The following is a 19612-nucleotide window of genomic DNA, read 5'->3' on the forward strand; positions in this document are numbered from 1 at the left end:
TACAACAAATGAAACTTTGATGGACGATCAAATGATTCAATAATGAGATCTTATTCCCGTTAAGATAGGTTATGAATTAAAATATGAATTGGAGAAACTACTTTGATCTTGTATCAGAAAAAAAGAATTCTTCATTTTGGAAAAGAAGAGGGAGTTCAAGGTCGCCAACGTAGTAGATTTCTGCAGTGTGATTCTTGGCATTCCCAGTAGAAGACTCCCTCAAAAAGCTAACATCACGCAATCTACACTCTACTTTTATCATATCATATAAAATAGGACAGATATACCTGTCCATTTCAAAGTTGCCAATAATACACACTTGTATAATTTCACAAAGCTAAATTCTTGAAGCCTTCAAATAGGCCGCCTCCACTGCTTGCCATCCTCCATGTTACAACACTCTTCTAGTCCTATTCTTACAACAACATAGTTATACTACTATGGCGACAAAATCCAACCAATCATCACCCCTTATGATCATATTCACATTAAACATATTACTACTACTCAGCACATTATCAACATCAACTAATGTAGCAGCAGCAGATAACAAGTTTGCACATCAAGTAGCATTTGCTCCTCCTCTACAACCCTATGAGTGTCCGTATCCATGTCTCCCACCACCCATCACCTCAACTTCCACCTGCCCTCCACCACCTCCTCCGCCGCCCTCCTCCTCAGTCTACTGCCCTCCACCTCCATCAGCGGGGCTTTATCAACCACCGGCTGGGAACATCCCATTTTACCCTCCACCGGACTATGTGAACAACTACTTTGCTCCTCCACCACCTGACCCAATTTTACCTTATTTTCCTTTCTACTACAAGAACCCACCTCCACCAGTGGATTTTTCTTCAGCAGCACGCCAGAATCCACTAAGGGCATGTTGCATTTTGTTCGTTGCTCAAGTACTTCATTGTCTTTACCACATAATATGAAGTACATACGTGATTTTCTTACATAGTTCATCAAGAACTTAAGGGTGGTAGCATTGTAGAGGCCGGGGCAGGGGCAGGTTAGTACGCCTGTAAGTTGAATCATTTATTACCATAAAGCAATTGCTAGTATAATTTTTTGTATGATCTCTAACAATTAGCTTTGATTGATTTAATAGTAATCAAAGTCATTCATGTATTGGTAGCAATCTATGCTAGAACTTCAGTGGTTGTGTTAAGACAATGGGCAGGCCCTCCGTTGTTCTACAGTTCAAATGTAATTTAAATCTAGAGCCCTATTGATGTTCTCCAAAAGCCGTTTATAACAAATGGTTCGTTGCTAATACTAATCCATATAGACGATGCTGGCAGCTAAGGAATCCCTGTAAGACAGCAACTAACTGTTCATGAATTCGATTCATGTTTTCAAAGATACGAATCATTACTTCTCCAGGAAGACACGATCACTCAGTGCTATGGTCGAGTGCTTTGATTGTCCTTCGACGCCACATTGCAGTTTCAGGGTCAAACCTCAGCTCCCATGTAGGCCAGTAGTGCAAATCCTGCTTCAGTGTAAGTACTCGAGGCCTCCCATTCAAGTGAATCGTTCTCACACGAACAAACTCCCCATGCTCTATTTCCTATTGGATTCATAATATTGAAAACTTAAATATTTCCACAATGAGAGTACCAAAACTTGCACAAAAAATGAAGCCTTATGTCAGTGTATCTCTCTCTGGAGGCATGATGCAAATTTAGTTTCACGACATTAAGATTTATATCAGAAAAAATTCTTGACATGTTAAAACAAATCTATTCAGACTAGGTATTACGTTGATTTCGTGTTGGAATATCAACCATTTCATAAACTGCTCGTCGCACATTTATTTTTCAGCATTAATAAAAAGGACGCGGACATACCTTTGTAACAGCGACAAGAGCATCCAAATTCGGAGTTGGTTTCCCATTTACTTCGACAATCCACTGAAGGGCATATAAACCATATCGCTGTGTTGGGCTCCCACTACACCACCTGAATTTTTCAGCAAAAAAAATAAATACACACCCTCCTAGTTCTCCACGTGATGGTCCACCTGCTACCAGTCATCTCGTGTTTTAAGTGTTACCTTGTCGCGTATGCACCATGTCCCTCTTTAGGAAGAAATCCAAGAGCTCGCACAGCTGGATGAGGATCCTGCACTACACAACCGCACCAATTTATCATACGTGTCGATCCGTTACCATCCCTTACATCAGTTCCAACCAGTACATCAATTTCACGACCCTGAAAGACGACACCGATAAGATAAACAGCAACATAAAAGTGCAGTCAAACTGATACACAAACTATATTGTTGTCTTCAACCTACACTGTTCGTCTAGTATAGAAAAATAAATAAAATAAAATAGATAAAAATGCTGTGTACACCTGACGAAATATTGTCAGTGTGAGCTTCCCGTTGCTGTCATTACACCGATCTAGTTCTTGGCAAGCATCTTCAATGTCACGAAAGCATGTAACTGGGACTTTATTGATTGCCAAAACCATGTCCCCTTGTTCTAGTAGGTTTTCAGCTTTAGATCCTGCCAAGCAGCCTTTAACTGTCAACACTTGACGCCTAATAGGATCCTTTTTTACCAGCGCCTGTAATGCAGAAACCAAAGCTTGATACAATTCCAACATTATGTCAAGACTAATACATACTGAATATATTATGGAAATATTGTGCACATCCTGAATTACGTAAAGTAGATGGAGTCATTCTAAACATTAGCCAAGAACTCAATCTCAAGTGTCAAGATGGGACATGCAGCTATCTTGTACGCAAGCATGCCTGCTTTATTTATGGATATCAAAATGCTTTCAGTTTCAAAAGATTGGAAAATCATAAAGTATTGAAAAAACAAAATTATGAGTGATAACAGAGCACCTAAGAATCAAATCTTTTACAATGTGTAAAACTTTATGTCACTCTTTTCATTTTTCATTTTACTATCTTTCCTCTCTTTCACCCTCTCATTATTTCTGTTTTTTCCATTTTTTTTTGACATACACAAGCACGTATATGCACAATGGATATCTTTCTGAATCAAGTGCCTATTCAGTTTGTTTAGAGTCACCATCCTCATTACAGAAGTATATAAGGTGCAAAAGGAACATTGTACACCAGCTACGTGGAAAATGTATAGGGTATACACATTAGGAAGAAAGTGAAAAAATGAGACAGCAAGACAAGATTTGCACCTTAATGACCAAAATCTAATCGAATCATAAAACAGATAGCAAACATGATAAATAGAAAGAGGAAATTAGATTTCCTCATTAAAAGGTACGTTCTTTTTCTGGAACAAGAGTTAAAAATATTGCTAGGAAAAGAACGAGATATAACTCTAACTCTTATAAGAAGCAAAACAAGAAATTAATCAACAACAAATTACCTTTATCCAAGTGTCAGTCAGGCCAAAACTACGAGCTTTCACAAGCAAAGTGGAATACAGTTCAACCTCTAGTATTCTTATGAGCGGCATAGGCATTTTGATTCCATTTATGCAGAGAGGAGGACCATCGGCACCGGATACAATTTTGTCGAGGATCTGTCTTACTGAATAAATTGGAATACCTCGACTAAATTGTTGGTCTAGCTCCGAACTCCCTCCAAATTTGAGCTGGGTATTTTAAGTACACTACTGCCATCAGAGCATGACTCGGCAAGCAACCACATGAACTTGAGAAGCAGAAAAGAAGCACAGACCTGAATTGCAAAGCTTCCCCAAATGGCTCGAACCCTTCCAAGATCATCTGTCAGGACACCAGAAAATGTAGTACCAAGAACTGGAACAAATATAATAAGAATGAGCCACTTATTCATCCAGTGCCAGGAATACAAATGGACCAATCCACAAAAAGATTAAATGGAAATAATTCAGATCAATGTAACAACGTTGCCCCAGACGCACCAGCATCAAGCTCAATCAATTCCATATTTGTTCCTCTGTGCCTTTGAAAGTGGGCTGAGCCCATGTTGAGAGCAGCAGAAGGATTGGTGACAAAGGATTTCCTCGAAATTGCCTGTAGATTGCTGCTCAACCCCACAAGACAGACAGAATCTCCGCGACAGAGGACAGGTTCTGAGGTACAACGTACAGTCAATGTTGTTCACATGTGAGAGAAGACACAGACTGAGATGCATACAAGCCTGCCATCTATAGCAATCTAAAAAAGGAATCAAATAAAGAGCTTTTACTAAGATTCATTATCTACTTCCATGCGCAGTCATTCCACAGTTTGCTTCAGGCAAGAAAGTCAAAAACTGAAATAAAGATAAAGATGCAGATTTGATTGTGAAGCCACTTTTAGGCACATCCACTGTAACTCCCCAGAACTGCACACAAGGTATAATACCACAATGGAAATAACCAGATTCTACAATGAGCTCATTGATCCGCTACTATCATCTAGCACGTCATGAGATGCAAATCTATGATAAGGTAGACCACTGGTCACATATGTCCCAGTAATGGATGATGTCTGGGCTCGATATATGATAAGCTGTTCTACTGAATTACTGGAACCTGGATTGTATATTGGGCATAGTGCAGAAGCATATCATCTTTCTGAGTATCTTTTATCCAGAGTGTTGTGGAACACGAAATTTGTGGACTTCCTGAATTTCAAGCACAACAACCATAAATAGTTGTACTTGGATTTCACTTTACAGCGCATATGGAACGACTATTTGAACCAAGTATTTAAACTGCTTTTGTTGCTGATCCCAATAATACAGGTAGTTTCGCATGCTCCTCCAGATGAAAGCTGGATTAGTTGATTTCTCAAGTCATACAACATAAAAGTGAAAGTGAAATTTAAGCCACATTGACAAATATGTTGATCCCCAAAACTGATACTCGATTCCATAGAAATTCTATTTCAAATTAGGAAATTATGTCAGAATTTTATTCTTCATCTCCAAATACACCAAGATGAACTCCAAGAACCAACTTGGAAACGGCATGCTGCTCCCCTTCTGCTCTACATTTGCTAGGAATACTCTGTTCAATTTAAACTGAATACTCCTATTGTTTTCTTGGACATCCATAAATAATGTTCTCATTACCTAAAACGGAGATCATCTTTGCAAAAGCATGCTCTCTATAATAATGATGTTACAGCACTGATTCTCCAGTATTTATAAGGATAGCTACCAAGAACTTTCACTTTTTCAACTCTTATCTAAAACTTTGTGCCAACTCAAAAAGGGACATTCATTATGAGGCAGAGGGATAATATTAAAATTGAAAGTAATTTGTGAATTAAGATCATTTTAATGTCATTCCAAGTATCCGATGCATAAACATAGTTACTCCATCACAAGTCCCATACCCGTATCATTGTGAGATAGTATTATAAATTACATAATTCAAAATAAGATCATTCAATAGTTGCAGCATTTTGATTCAACCCTAGTTTTCTGTTGTGAAATTCAATATGGAGCAATACGAAGAAGGTAAAAGAGTGCCCTGTGAAGGATATTCCTGGTAAAGTAAATATACATGTACGGCTGTCAATAAAATGTTGAAAAATCTTAAAGGGACTCTAGTCACCCAGTTTTCTGACCGACATCTGGTAAATTTCCTTTCTGAGCCCTGGTTGCAATTGAAGTAAGTTTGTAAATTGAGAAAGAGAGATCTAAATAGGCACAATACTTCATATCTCAAATCTAAGGACAGCGCCTCAGGAGACTATAGAAGTACCATGAGGAAAATGGATGACAAATGCGCAACAAAGTGATTCATGCATTTAGACAACTTACCAGGAAGAAGTTCAGCAGCTCGAACTACAGAAGCACCAGGTCCAAGTGCAGAAGGGTTGTATGCAACAAGTGCAAAATTATGTAATGGATGGAGAAAAACAACCTGCAACAGATGAGTAGAGTGCTTAACATAAACACAAGTGACAGCCCTTCACAACCCAAAAACATATCCAATTACCTCGCCGGGAACTTCAATTGGATAAGCCGCAAAAGACAGCAAGACATCAGATACAGATACAAATACAATATTTTTATTCACCGCAACCAATCCCATAGTTTGAGAATGATAAATGATAACACCTGTCCCAAAGAAATGCTGTGAGGGCACACCATCAAGCATACAAGATGACGGCACATGAACCTGCATAGTTCAGAAAAGGAGAACCTATCCTCAGGGGACACAACTAAATTAATCCAGAAATCATTGACAAAAGAAATATGCCTCTGTTGTAATTACAACATGCTAATAGACTTAAATAACGGACTGGACTTCTACTACTTTCTTCCTTTGTTGGCTAGTACACTTTTTATCTGACCATGAGGTATAACAAACATAGCCTATGCTAATACAAATTACATGAGCACAGGAATCCTCATAAGGATTGAGAGAGGATGTTTTAAATTACATGTGCACCAAATCCTCCATTCCCCATGCCCACAGGTGCAGGAAAAAACATAAAGCAAAATTGAAATAAAAATTGCAAACATATGTGGAGTAATATCTGCACCCTTTCTCCATATTATTGTTTTTCTAGGACATCTTAGCATAAGAACTTTATTTCCTAAAATGGAATCTTTTTCCCCAAAAATACCCTTTGACATAAAGTAATAATGCAATAACAGTAACCGTCAACCACTATTTTTGTGCAACACTCATCTGAAACTCTCTGTAGAATCAAAATAGAGCCTTAATACTTGGAGAAGGGCAAGTATGTGATATGTTACCTCAAACATCACGAGGGCAGGCTCAATTACACGCTCAGCAACTGAAGCATTAGCTGCTGCAGCTGCTGCGACTTGATTATTTCTCAGAACTGTCTCACTTTCTGTTCCAGAGGCATCCAATCTTACTTTCCTAAGTTTATGCGACGGAAAGCCAGGTAATAAAGAAACACCAACAGACAAATGTTTGTCCACTTGCCCTTTTTCAATTGCAGCATCAGATTTATCCAGAGAAAGGGATCCATCATCAACTTGTTCACAGGTAGTTTTCATATTGGCAACACCATTCATTGGTTCTTGGCAAATACATTGTGGTGCTTGTTCCACTGGGGTAACATCAGCATTACAAGATGAAACCCTATTGCTAGCTAGATCTTGTTCAATCTGATTGACGTTTGGTGACAGAAGTTTTGATTCCAGTGTCAAAACTGGGCTTACAGCCCACAAGCCAGAACTATCATTGCGAGTGTATATCTGGGGAGGAGCATACCATTCATGGAGATCAACAGTGACAAGGACAGACTGCAATCACAAGAAAATAGTTAAAGATCCCTCCAATTTTCATTCGGAAGAGTATTCAACTACATACATGAGACAAAGATACACTTGTATAATAATCTGGAAAACATAATCATGTGTCTTTAAGGTCAGCAGGGAAAAGATAACAATGACCAACGCAAGTAACAGTTCATGGAAGCAAATCAGTGAACCAACACAAAAGTAATATTAAGCAAGGTACCGAATACTCATACTTTAAGTGGCACACCAGGAATGCATGATGATCACCTTAAGAAAAACCATATTTAACTGCAAAACAGCAGCCCAGCAAACTTTCTGGATTGCAGCAAGAGGGTACGGCAAACAAGCATGTTACCAGATGCATTTTGCGACAAGGACAGAACAACCAAATATGATAGTTGTAAATGGAGAATAAGGCTAAGACCTACAACAGCTATGGTGACTAAGACTATTACTTTCTAGGATGGAATGCTCTTCCATTTCCCGGGATGAAATAATATTCAAGATCAATATAAACCATATTCTGAAGATGCATTAGAGAAACAAAATATCTAAAACAGTTAATCAATCATAACTTGGAGATGACATGAATGAACCACATATAGAGTTATGTATGCACCTACTGGCGTACTTCAGCACGATATTTGGTGAAAATCTTGATATTAGAGGGCACAAAGACCATAACGGTTGGCAGAGGCAGTCAACTCTTAAGTTCTATTTGATTTGGCAACATGCATGGAAGGAAGGGAGTGGGACAGGTATTATCAATGGTCCAAGGGATTAATTATCTAAGAAACAATGGTGATGTAACACTATAGCAGCAGAGTCAAACAAATTACCTTTCTAAGGTGACGATTCATGTAGCTTATGTACTCCAATGGTACTCTTACACCCCTGGACAACGTAGACAACACAGTGATGAAGTCTTCAAGTCTTGTAATGTCTACACCAGCAAACTTCTTAATAATTGCATGACGTGGAACTCCAGCTCTGAATAGCATATAACTGCGAGGAGCAAGTAGTACAAATTCAATATTTATCAGAGATCGCTTCAGCATAATGGAAGACCATAATCTATTGCTTCATTATTACTTAGAGAAACCAGTGACTGAAATAACTAGGCATCAAATTTTTGAAAAATCATAATTCCAAACAAAAATTTTAAATCAGACGTCCTAAAGTATGGCAGAAATGAAATATGTCCATACCCTTGGTCTGCAACATATACAAGACCACATTGGAAATGAAAATTCCTGGCCTGCATACAAAAAATAATAAGTCACTAATCAGCAGTTTATTACAACAACAAACATCAAATTTTGATACCTGCACAATGAGCAAATTAACTATGAAGTGGAAAATTTAAATAAGTGGTTCCAAAAACAGCCACAACAAACAAAAATCATTTAGATGTTAATTGACAACAATTGTATCCACAAATCAAATTTGTGGTTGCAGTTAAGATTTTACAAGGAACTTAGAAGCCACATTATTCACACAGACAATAAAAAAGACAACGTAATTGATGGTTAAAGTGTTTCAATCTTGTTTTGCTTCTACAATTAGGATTCATGAAACCCAAGTGATATATTCAATATTCACAGGAAGTGTTTCTGGCCATTATCACCCCAAGTACAAAGTCCAGTTGCTGTAGCTAAAAATATTACATTACGCTGATGCCTGCTACAACTCTTTTATGCTTTTGTTGAGGCAATCGATATTTTCCCACTCATACTAGGCTTAGCATAGCATCTTGAAACACGTTCTAGTATCAAAAGCATCACTCCCTCTAAATAGGTTTGTTTTCCATCATCTTCCCCAAAACATCATTTGTTTCCAATAATTACTGCAAACTTAATTTACAGTATAACCACTTTTTTAGATCTTTTGGATGCAAAAGATCTAAATTGAAGTTTTATCAGGGAAGGTTCAAGTGGTATATAGGGGGAAGTAGTAAGCTGTTGCCCACTGAAGGTTGCCCCCCCAAAGAACTAAGTCTTGAGTGAGAAGTTGTAAAATCACTGGGCAATTCTCATGCACTCCAGTCACACATAATGTATGACAAATGTTGGCAGCTAGACAAGGATTAACGCATCATAGCAATCATAACAGTCAAATAGTCCCAGGAACTAATGGTGAAGAATAGAGTAAAAAAGCAACCTGTTGATAAGAAAGAGGGTGTATCACAGCACCACCAACTTCAAGAAAGTGATCAGGAGTGATAGAATGCAAATCCTGAACCTGCAACAGTTCCAAAGGAAAAAGGAAATCTAAAAGATAAAATAAAGAATAAAATTCTGCAACATTTGACAACCTACTTTTTTAGAGTAAATAGATTATGGTTAAGGTGCTTAAACAGAAATTATGCTAAGCCTATTCTGCAGTTAACAAAAATTCTTGTAATAATATAAGTACAGGCTCGTTCAAGCATCAGTCTAACAACAGAAATGATAACTGAAGCAGCGTATGGCAAGCCAGAATTTCATCAGATAAATCACATTATAAGTACGGGACTATTCCACACATAATGTTATATAAAACAAATTACAATCATAAGTCTAAGAACAGAAAGATAATTGAGGAAGCAACAACTAGCCAGAATTTCATCAAAGTTTCAGTACCCACAGCTTAGAAAATTATGAAACTTTATATGGAAAGAAAACCTAGTTAAGGCATTACGAATGCATTGCAACTCAGGTAGCATATGGTACAAAAATAAAAACCAAAATTGACCAATAACTGCTCAAATCAAATATTTTTTCAAAAATAGAGTATGTTTACATTGTATAAAATTAAATTGATGATTCATGAACTTGACATGGAGATTGGAGAGAGTAAAACTAATTTAATATTCACATTGAGAAGTTTATATCGTACAGTCAAATCCATAGTCAAAAATTTGCCTCCCCTTTCAATCTGAAGTTCAACTTTATGGTTGACATTGTCATCGAGCAAATTTTCCATCTTCAGAAATTGGGTCGTCACCTGCACCAGGATTCCTAAAATATCAAACTTTTACAGACTTTTAAAACTTAATGAAAATCTAGAAATGAATATCAGGCTATCAGCTACCCGTCTCTTCATTATACTCTAGCACCATAACATCTCAATTATTTACTGAAAATTAGAAATACTGAGGCATGAAAGTCATGCACCACAGATAAGTTACTTCTGTTTGGTTTTTATTTAAAGAAAGGGAAAAATTGTTGGTATTTCCTCACAACGAACACTCAATCTAGGACGAGCTGATGGAATGAGAAGGAATGGAAGCATGAAAACTAAGTTTTTTTGACATTGCATTTTGGAGTTACTTCCCGACACTCTTTTAGTATAATATAACATCACAAAACAACAATAAAACAGGAGTCTTACTTATTCATCATTAGATTTGTTTCAAAAATTTCCTATGCTTGCTTTAAAATAAAATGCAGAAAATGATCGACTGTGGCTCCACTGGAATCTGGGAGTTAGAAGAAACTAAAAGCATTGAGTTCTAGATTTCTCCAAAGCCTCCTTTTAAATCAAAATTGAATCTATGAAGGACAGTCTGATTGAGGCTGAGAATTATAGAAAATGAAATGAAACATCTGTTCCTTCATTTTTCCTTGAAAACCAAACTGGCGTTCATGGCTTTTTAGTAAATTCCAAAGTTTAGAAATAACATTTAGTTTGCTAAAATCTAAGGGCCACACCTAGGCATAATACAAGTCTAGCAATTCAATGATAAAACAACTGCAGTACACAAGAGACTTATCCCACTCCCTTGGTTTCTATCTCTACTCTCCCTTCTCTTCTCCTTCTCTGCCCAGACCTTGTGCAGATCATCTTTACATATCAAAAAACCATTCAACGACTAAGACATACTCTGGACCCAACCACCAATTCTCCATGTTCTCCACAACAGTGTCGAAGCCAAATAAATTCTTCCATTCCAGCACCCCACTAAAGGCAACTATAAACAATTGGAAGCACCACCATCCAGGCTCCAATACTAAACTCTTATTTTTCTCTTCCTTTAGGGTAGGGGAGAGGATGGCGTGTACCGCAGTCATGGAAACCTGATATAAGAGTTCTCCAAACATTGTTCTCCTTAAAAGTCAAAGAGAAGATTCTATCAGTAGTCACAGTACACCAACTCCATCTATCACCTACTTGAAATTTTGCTCAGGAATAAATCTTGCATTTGAGTTTCCACCTCTCGCCTTGCACATATTTATTCAGTAGCTTCAGTCAGACTCAGGAGACAAGTAAATGAAGAACAGTTTCAAAGTTAGCAGTTTTACTACTTCATAACACAATCTCGGTTAGGCACAACCTAAGAGTGCAGTATAAAGTTTCACAAATGGTAGAAGAAAATTTACCTCCCCGTTCAAACGGACAAGCACATCACCTGGCTCCAAATGCTTGTGGGCTGGCCCACCTGGCACCTGAAAAAAGCAGGAGTATGGTCAAATTCAAAAATCAACCAACATCAAAAGATTATTTCTTGATAACTTAGGCACTACAATTAATAGAATAGAAAATGTCAATACCCAGAAAATTATACTTACCACAGAATCAACAACAAGCATTCCGGTTTCCCCGGGTGGAGAAGCATGACGGACTATCTGATGCATTAAATGGAAGTAAGATTAAGGCATTGCTAGATCCCTAGAGATTGCTTGTAAAACTCCACAAGCAATACCTCACTGGAGGAAATGGTAATTTAAGTTAAATAATCAATGCAGGATGTTGATACACATGCCTGTTCTGTTTCGCTTCTGAGGCCTAGCCGACGCATCTCATCAAATCCTTGGTGGAGAAATGTAGCCTAGAGTATAAATTTTTAATCCAAATAAAATCAAAATGCATCATGAGATTGCCGATGCAAATGAGAAAAAATGATGTTCTCCAAGGGAATAGTAAGAGAGAAGTCTTTTGTCTGCAGAGAATACATATACTCAAATGATGTGGATGAACAATTATGCTCAACGGGAGGAACATGACTCTGAGCATTGCACAATAAGGAAATAAAAGAGCATGGGAAACATTAAACAGCACCAAAAGCGAGGAAAAGGGTGAGAAGCTTCAAATCATTCTGGAAAAGGAAACACTGGACTGAGACAAAATCATCATGGTTAGAACATTTTTATAAATATTTAAAAGTATTCTGCTATGTAAAAGTAAAAATGTAGGGAAAAAGAACAAGTAAAAGAAACTTCAACTACATATTTTTACATATGTTCCATCGATGAAACTTCAACTCTCCAATGGCGTAACTTTTATTGCTCTCTCAATTTTGTTCCTATTATCTAAACTATATTTTAACTGAGGTATGGACCTAAAAACATATCTTTCCTTTATGACTAACTGGTTTAATTTTATAAGTCAATAATCTACAAGTGCAGGATATTTCTTTTCAAATGCAAAGCATTTTAATGGAGAAGCAAACAATTTATAAACCTCAATAAAGGCACTTTGGGTGAGCCCACTATGATATAACAGAACATAAAACAGAAGGGCCAAGAAAAAACCATATAACAAAAACCTAACAGACCTGGAGCGTACCACGAGGAATGGAGACTGCCTCCAATTTATTTGCAACAGATTCTCTTCCTTTCCCCAAGAATTTCAAGGCCCTGACAACCTGTTATCCAAATAAATGCAGCTCTCATTTACAGTTACAGTTTAATCAGAGTTCATATTTACTGAAAGTTTGAACAGGGTTTTACATATTTCTATGTGCACCCAAAGTTTTTCCATGGTGTGTAACAAAAACTATTATAAGATTATAGTACTGCATCAAGCAAGAGTGCAAGCTTAAGCTCCTGTAATAACAATTTCCTTGACAACAATACATATGGAGACACCCACAATCAAAGGTAAAAAACAAACTCTAGAAGTTAGGCTAACAAAATCTTGATACCAGCATCCAAGCTTCGTCCCTGTAAAGAAGTTTTAAATAGAGTCCAAACAAGAATATAGTCACTCAACTGATCCTGGAACCACAAAAAGTATCATCGACAGTTCATATATGTTCTGTAAATTAAGACGAAATATACTGAGTGTTCAGTCTCTTGGCATATCACAATCTGTTGACCAAATAACAAGGAAAATATAAAAAATTAACCTTCTAGTTTCTTGAAGAATTGAAAAAAGTACCCGTGACTTATCACCTACACTGTTCAGAGGTGACTGTCTAATCACTTAGAGAGAGACCAAGATGACAAACTCTAGGTCACAAAATGAAGAAATAGCAAAGAACAAAAGATTTAAAAGCTGTAATTGAGTCTGGGTGGAATATGAAAAGCAGATACATTACAGCAAATTCAAGTTAATCATGAAGGCAAAGAAGCTGAATGTGCTTAAATGGCTACGACTGAAGCTCAGGAAGAATACAATATCAACTACTGATTACTGAAAACATGGTCCTGAAAGCCTGTGCACACCCGTTCTAAAGGTAAGAAAAATGCAGAAGCACTGGATGTCTTGCTCCCAGCATTCAAAGCAACTGCTCTACCTTGCCAGTCAATTACAGGGGAGCCACTTGAACCACCTTTTGTTCCAGAAGCTGCCTGTGTTTTGATGAAGGGAAATAAACAGTAAGATTAACCAAGATTCAAATAGCATGTGCAAAAAGATGGCAGAGTGAGAACCTGATGGAGAGAGAAACTTACTCATCATTGTCACAAGAGAACCAAACACTAAAAATGAACATAAAGGATGTGAAAAGAATCTGTAGCTACAGCTGTACCCCCAATATAACTGTTTCAAAAGCAGAGTATGCAAGTACTTTGGCATCCTTCGGGTAGAATATCAACTTATCACAGTTCACCAATCTTTCACTTGCGATACCATAATCATGCATTACCTCCAAACATACTACTTCTATCCCTTTCTTGCATAATTTTCTCCACATCCTTTCACTAATTTTTCTTGTGTAGGTAACTTAACAAGGCAAGGCTGCATATTTTATAAGAACTAAACATGAGTGAACTTGAACTTGCTAATTAAAGGTAAAAGTTTCCAGTATATATGTTTGGCTATGAAATGCAAATCATATTTTACTACTGAAAGCTCAGAATAAAAGTGGATACTGTATTTTTCATTGTCTCTTATTAAAAGGATCTTTTTCTAATCACTTCTCCATCAAATGATCTCAATGAGATATCTGTCTAAACCATAATGTTCTCTTTTTCATCTAATTATAACAAGAATATGGTGTAGCTTTAACGTAAAGTATATTTTCTCCCAAATGCTCCCCGTATTCCTAGTAAGTGTCTGATTAGGCCTCACGAACAATCAAGAACAACAGTCAAGTAAAACATAAAGCAAAAGTGGATGATCAGATAAATCAATTACATGATATAGCAACAAGGAATAACCATAAATAATAATGGGCTTGGTTAGATCTTTACAAGTCTTAAGTAACCAACTAACTCTGCATAGCATCTACCATAAATGCTTACTTGAATATAGAATGTATTGAAGTCATTGTAGCCATCCCTGCACAAAAGTCAATTTACTGTCAACATGTTATAGCAACTCAAAAATTTTTAAGTACAGAATGCAACAGATGATTTACAAAGAATATTCAGAAATTACAACCAAGAATGAACCTGCAAAGTTAGAGCAGATGCTAGAACAAGATATACACTGCTCATTCTATAACATTTTGCAGCAATCATAATATCCCAAGGTCAAGATTCTTTTATGAATTGCTTCCAGCAATCTATCAACTAGTAAAACATCAGAATGCGCCTAGAAGTTATGGTTGTCATCAGATCCAAACAAGGCGTCATGCGCCCCCTCAGAGTTATAGGTATGATTAATAGTCCAGCTTTAAATGTGACACAGAGCACAAATCAAAATCCTAGTTCCATTGTGTATATCTGTTGCCGAAGGATGTGCATCTCTTCAATAAAATAGAAAAACTTATTTGTAAATAAAAAATCTCTATACAAAACCAAATGTGGATCTCTGCCCCCCTATGCCTCTTCATCGCCGATGCAGTGTGTGTTGTGCAACTCACAACCCTATAAAGTAGCATATATCACATGCATCCACAATTGTCCATCGAAGTGCTCATATTATAATTGAATAAAGCGAGGTCCTGAAGGTCTCGACTATTCATTGATGACAAAGTTCTTGTTATCCTGTTGGTGGAGTTCCTGCCCTTGGCCTTGGTTCCATATCTTGTCTCATATGCCTCTCAACTTTAAAGTCAACCACAATATGCCAGGAAGATATTTATGGCAATGCTCACAAACATTGATGTTAACCACAATCTGTAGATATTCACTGTGATGCTTTGGAATGTTTCTTTGACTAGAAGAAAAATCCACTTTTTCAAGGCTCTAAGTAGAGTATAAGATCTTAAACTTCGCAGAGCACGTACCATATTAGAACCAGAACCTGACAGAAGAAAATGTACAAAAACAAGACCGATGCCCACATGCCTAAAGGGATGACTTGATCCATAATCATCCATAACCAAATAAGCTCAAACATTTCTCCAAAAGTCCAACATTGGATTTTGAGAAACCAAGAATTATAGTCATGGGATGACTTGATCCATAATCATCCAAAAGAAAATTCTTTAAGAACCAATTTTTTTTATTTTCTTCACTGATGACTTCATTTACCACATGGTAATGACAGCAATTCCCATGTCAAACAATAGCTTTCTAAAGACTCCATAAAATCCTAACAGATGTTCAGTGGCCAGTGACAACAAAAATCAAATTAAGTAATCAATGCAAGCCACATGGAGTCATTATACTTACTAAATGCATCGTCCCCAAATCAAGATATACTCCCATATTGTTCTGGGAACATTGTAACAACCATTGCTTGCTAAATAGAAACCACAAGTGCAGCGGATACAGCACCACAATGAGTAAGATTCTTCATACCTCATATCATCCTACCGTGAAAAGTGTGAAAGGATATGGTAAACTAGCACGAATGCAGCTCTAGTAACTATGTAAGGCATTTCTTAATATACTATTTTAAACAGAGGAGAAAGTCATCATGCGATATTTACATATTGCAAGAATCAACTTCAAATGATGTCTAGGCTAACTCTTAGCCTAAAAATCTAAAGAAATTATAGAATATGGGTCACACATGTAAAATTGCTCGAGTTCATGCCATGATCATATATTACTGAGTTGTCACAATATAGTGTATGTTAACCACAGAAACATACCTCTTATAGACTGGAGCAGCTCTATCCAAACGAGCAAGGGTGCCAGCCAAAATTGAAACCTGTAAATTCAGCAGACAGAAATCTATGGCCACCTTTAAAGAATATAGAGTAAATAGACTAGGAACAAAGACCAATGGCAAGTGGCAATCAATAAGAAAAAAAGAACCTCCAGTGATTAATATGGGCACTTACATAATAAATTTCAGTTTGGAAATAGATTACACACTCCTCCGCCTCCTCCCATATCCACCAAAATGCTTTAGAAAAAAAAATTAATAAAGTTTTCTATTGGCATATATTACTATCTCTCTTGTTATTATGACACCATATAATTCCTTTTAGTAAGTAAGAAACCATTTCGACTATACATACCTTTTCTCCACTATCGTTGCCCACAACCCTAATCTCAAGCCCCACGCAAGCAGCCTCAGGAGCAAGAGGAATCTCCTCATAGTTCAGAAATTGTATAGAGGAAGTGTCATAACGAAAGAAGCCAAAGTCATGAACCTAGAGAATATAAAGGATCAATACTGAACATCTCAGCCAAAATTCAAATTTTCAGTTCTCCTCAGGCTTAAACAGATTTAACCTAGCTAGTAGCAAATGTAAACAGGAAAAAGAAGAATAAAACAAGAAATATTTGGCTGATAAAACCATAAATTTGGCACCTATTCACATGAACAGATCCACAATCACACATTTCAAAAACCCCAATTATAATGCATTTTGACTTATTTGAATCGCAAATTACCAGAGATGCTAATTGCACAACAATTACTTCTACCATCAATTTAGAATTGCTTATTTTGTTTCCAAATAAAAATTAACGTGAAGCCTCAGAACAGGACATGAGCATGTGGCAGCAAACTACACAATTAAGTTATCCAGCACAAAACTCAAGCACTTGAGGATTCAAAGCAGGTAGATGAACTATAGCCAACTTATCCTCAAGATAAAAACCAATTAAGCTAGGATCAGAAGCTGCGGAATCGAGTCGTACAAGTAAATGATAATTCACACTTGCATTGGTTCTACATACTAGGCAGCGATTGTGAAAAAGGTTGATAGTGTTCCAACTGCACCAACACTTATACACAACCAATTTATTAATTTCATTTTTTAATTGTAATAGAGCATGATAAAAGTATGCAAAACCACAAGCATCAATTCCCATAAGCATAGTACAGGTTTGTCACCTGTTACACTAGACCAAAGTGCATAAGTTATAAGGACCGAGATAATAAATTTCAGTAAATTATGAAATCTTTCTTTCAGTAATCCAACGCATACCCCCTAATTGATTATGCTTCTATATTACTAGTACTTAGTAGTGAAATCTTGACTTCAGTTAAAATATATAAACTCTTTTACATGAAAACAAAAAAAATAATTGATCAACTTAAAGAAAACTACGGTTCAAGACTTAAGTGAACATTAACAGAACTCACAGGGTCTCTATACAATGGATGCACTGGAATTTCTTCGCGGTTCACAAACAGAGCTTCCGCTGTCACCGGTCCTGCAACAAGAAACCGCAGAAGTCTTTCAGACATTTTCAAGAAAATGAGAGTGCCATCATAAGGGTCACGCAATATCAAATTTTTCAACCTGGCTTCACGACATGGCGGTTGGTCAGGATGATACCCCGCCGTTTGTCAACTACGAAACCAGTTGCGTAGGATACGCCAGCCGACTCCGTGTCAAATGCACGGCAGGCTGTTATTCGAAGGACGACGATTGCGGGAACCACCTTATCCAGCGCCCGCCGCCAGTCCTGGCTCGTGGCGCTGTTCTCCTTAAATGTCTGATCAATCTCCACACAAAGTTTGTCTTCCATTCCGGATTTCACGCCCACTTCAGAAGCACTACTCATTATCACTCCCAGAGAGCAAAATCGAACGAAACTTCAGATTGGGAAGGAAGTTTCACTAGAAATTGAATCTTTTATGGTTTTCAGTATTTTGTAACACTGATGAAGCACAGATTCTATTTCAGAAACCAGGGTTAAAACTCCCAGATATTTTGCTTTCTTTTATATGGGGTTTTGTAATTCAAGCTACGAACTCCACTGACATATATATATCTATATGTATAATAGAGAGACAGTTGGGTTTAGCCTTCACACTACTGTCAAACATTAGTTATTTAGCTATTCTTGAGGGTATATTAGTTACAAACATTAATATATATATATATATATATATATATATATTAGTTGTTTTTGCACGTGATTTTCGTATATTTATAAAAAAAATATATTATATGAGATAAAAAAATTATTAAAATTACGTGAAATTAAAAAATATATGGTAAATTGGAATAAATTATAATTGAAAATTTATTAAAAATATAAAAGTTTGTGAATAAAAAAAATATGGAGAAGGTGAGAGAAAAAAAATAAATTATAATTATATATTGCTTAAAAATATGGAGGTTTGTGAGGTGAAAAAGAAAATGGAGAATGTGGGAGATAAACATGGAGTAGTAGGTTGAGAGAAAAAAAAATAATTATGTGATTATTAAAAAATATTGAAATTACTATTTTGATTAATTTTATTTTTGAAATGAAAAAATGAATTAAAGAATAAATTTGAATATTTAAAGTTTGGTGCGATAAAATAACTTTTTTTTATTATAGTACTAGTTGTTGTTGTATGTAGTCCTCGCAAGCAAATAAAAAAAACATTGTGTATGATGAAGAAAAATTATTTAAATTGTGTGAGATTAAAAAATATGAGGTACGTTGAGAATGAAAAATAAATTGTGGGTATTTATTAAAAAGATTAATTATATTTTGCTATCCGAATTATGATTGTTTTTACACTCTGTCATCTAAACTTTTTTTTGTGTCAACTTACCATTCAACTTTATAAAATTTTACACTTTGCTACTTATAACTGTTTTCAACCAAGTTTTTTGTGAAAAAACATCACATGTGATGTTTAACGGTTATGTAGTATGATATTTTTCACATATGCACAATATGTGAGGTTTTTTTGGCAGAAAAATCAACAAAAAACGATCATATATAGTAAAGTACAAATTTCATAAAGTAAAGAGAAAAAATGTAATTATGTGATTATTAAAAAATATTAAAATTATTATTTCTACCAATTTATTGTTTTTACAAAAGAAATAAATTAAAAAATAAATTGAGGTATTTAAAATTTAGTACGACAGAAAAATTTTCTTTTATAATAGTCTATATATATACA

At 36.2% G+C, this 19612-nt stretch overlaps 1 protein-coding gene across 1 annotated transcript; it reads right to left on the reverse strand.

Annotated features, from left to right (window-relative positions):
- Positions 1-1020: 1020 nt before the first annotated feature.
- On the reverse strand, positions 1021-18466 carry LOC105177895 (protease Do-like 7). Its single transcript, XM_011101180.3, has 24 exons — positions 18006-18466; positions 17846-17916; positions 16770-16904; positions 16398-16456; positions 14656-14692; positions 13636-13761; positions 12744-12833; positions 11952-12017; positions 11758-11814; positions 11569-11634; positions 10085-10192; positions 9368-9448; positions 8416-8465; positions 8047-8212; positions 6692-7210; positions 5925-6107; positions 5747-5849; positions 3894-4064; positions 3689-3768; positions 3375-3602; positions 2365-2580; positions 2063-2220; positions 1857-1968; positions 1021-1576 (listed from the first exon to the last, which is right to left on the reverse strand). Exons 1-24 carry the CDS (start codon positions 18268-18270, stop codon positions 1400-1402), a joined length of 3324 nt encoding a protein of 1107 aa, XP_011099482.1. The 5' UTR covers positions 18271-18466; the 3' UTR covers positions 1021-1399.
- Positions 18467-19612: the final 1146 nt, after the last annotated feature.

Source organism: Sesamum indicum, linkage group LG9, assembly GCF_026168435.1.
Source record: "Sesamum indicum cultivar Baizhima isolate 11 linkage group LG9, ASM2616843v1, whole genome shotgun sequence".
Classification (NCBI taxonomy): domain Eukaryota; kingdom Viridiplantae; phylum Streptophyta; class Magnoliopsida; order Lamiales; family Pedaliaceae; genus Sesamum; species Sesamum indicum.

Excerpts from the sequence above, each read along its gene's own strand:
- LOC105177895 (XM_011101180.3), bottom strand. The coding sequence starts at position 18,270 with ATGAGTAGTGCTTCTGAAGTGGGCGTGAAATCCGGAATGGAAGACAAA. Across the intron at positions 16,457-16,769 it reads GCAACGATAGTGGAGAAAAG|GTTTCAATTTTGGCTGGCAC; the intron begins GTATGTATAGTC and ends CTGAATTTACAG. Across the intron at positions 2,581-3,374 it reads TGACTGACACTTGGATAAAG|GCGCTGGTAAAAAAGGATCC; the intron begins GTAATTTGTTGT and ends TCTGCATTACAG.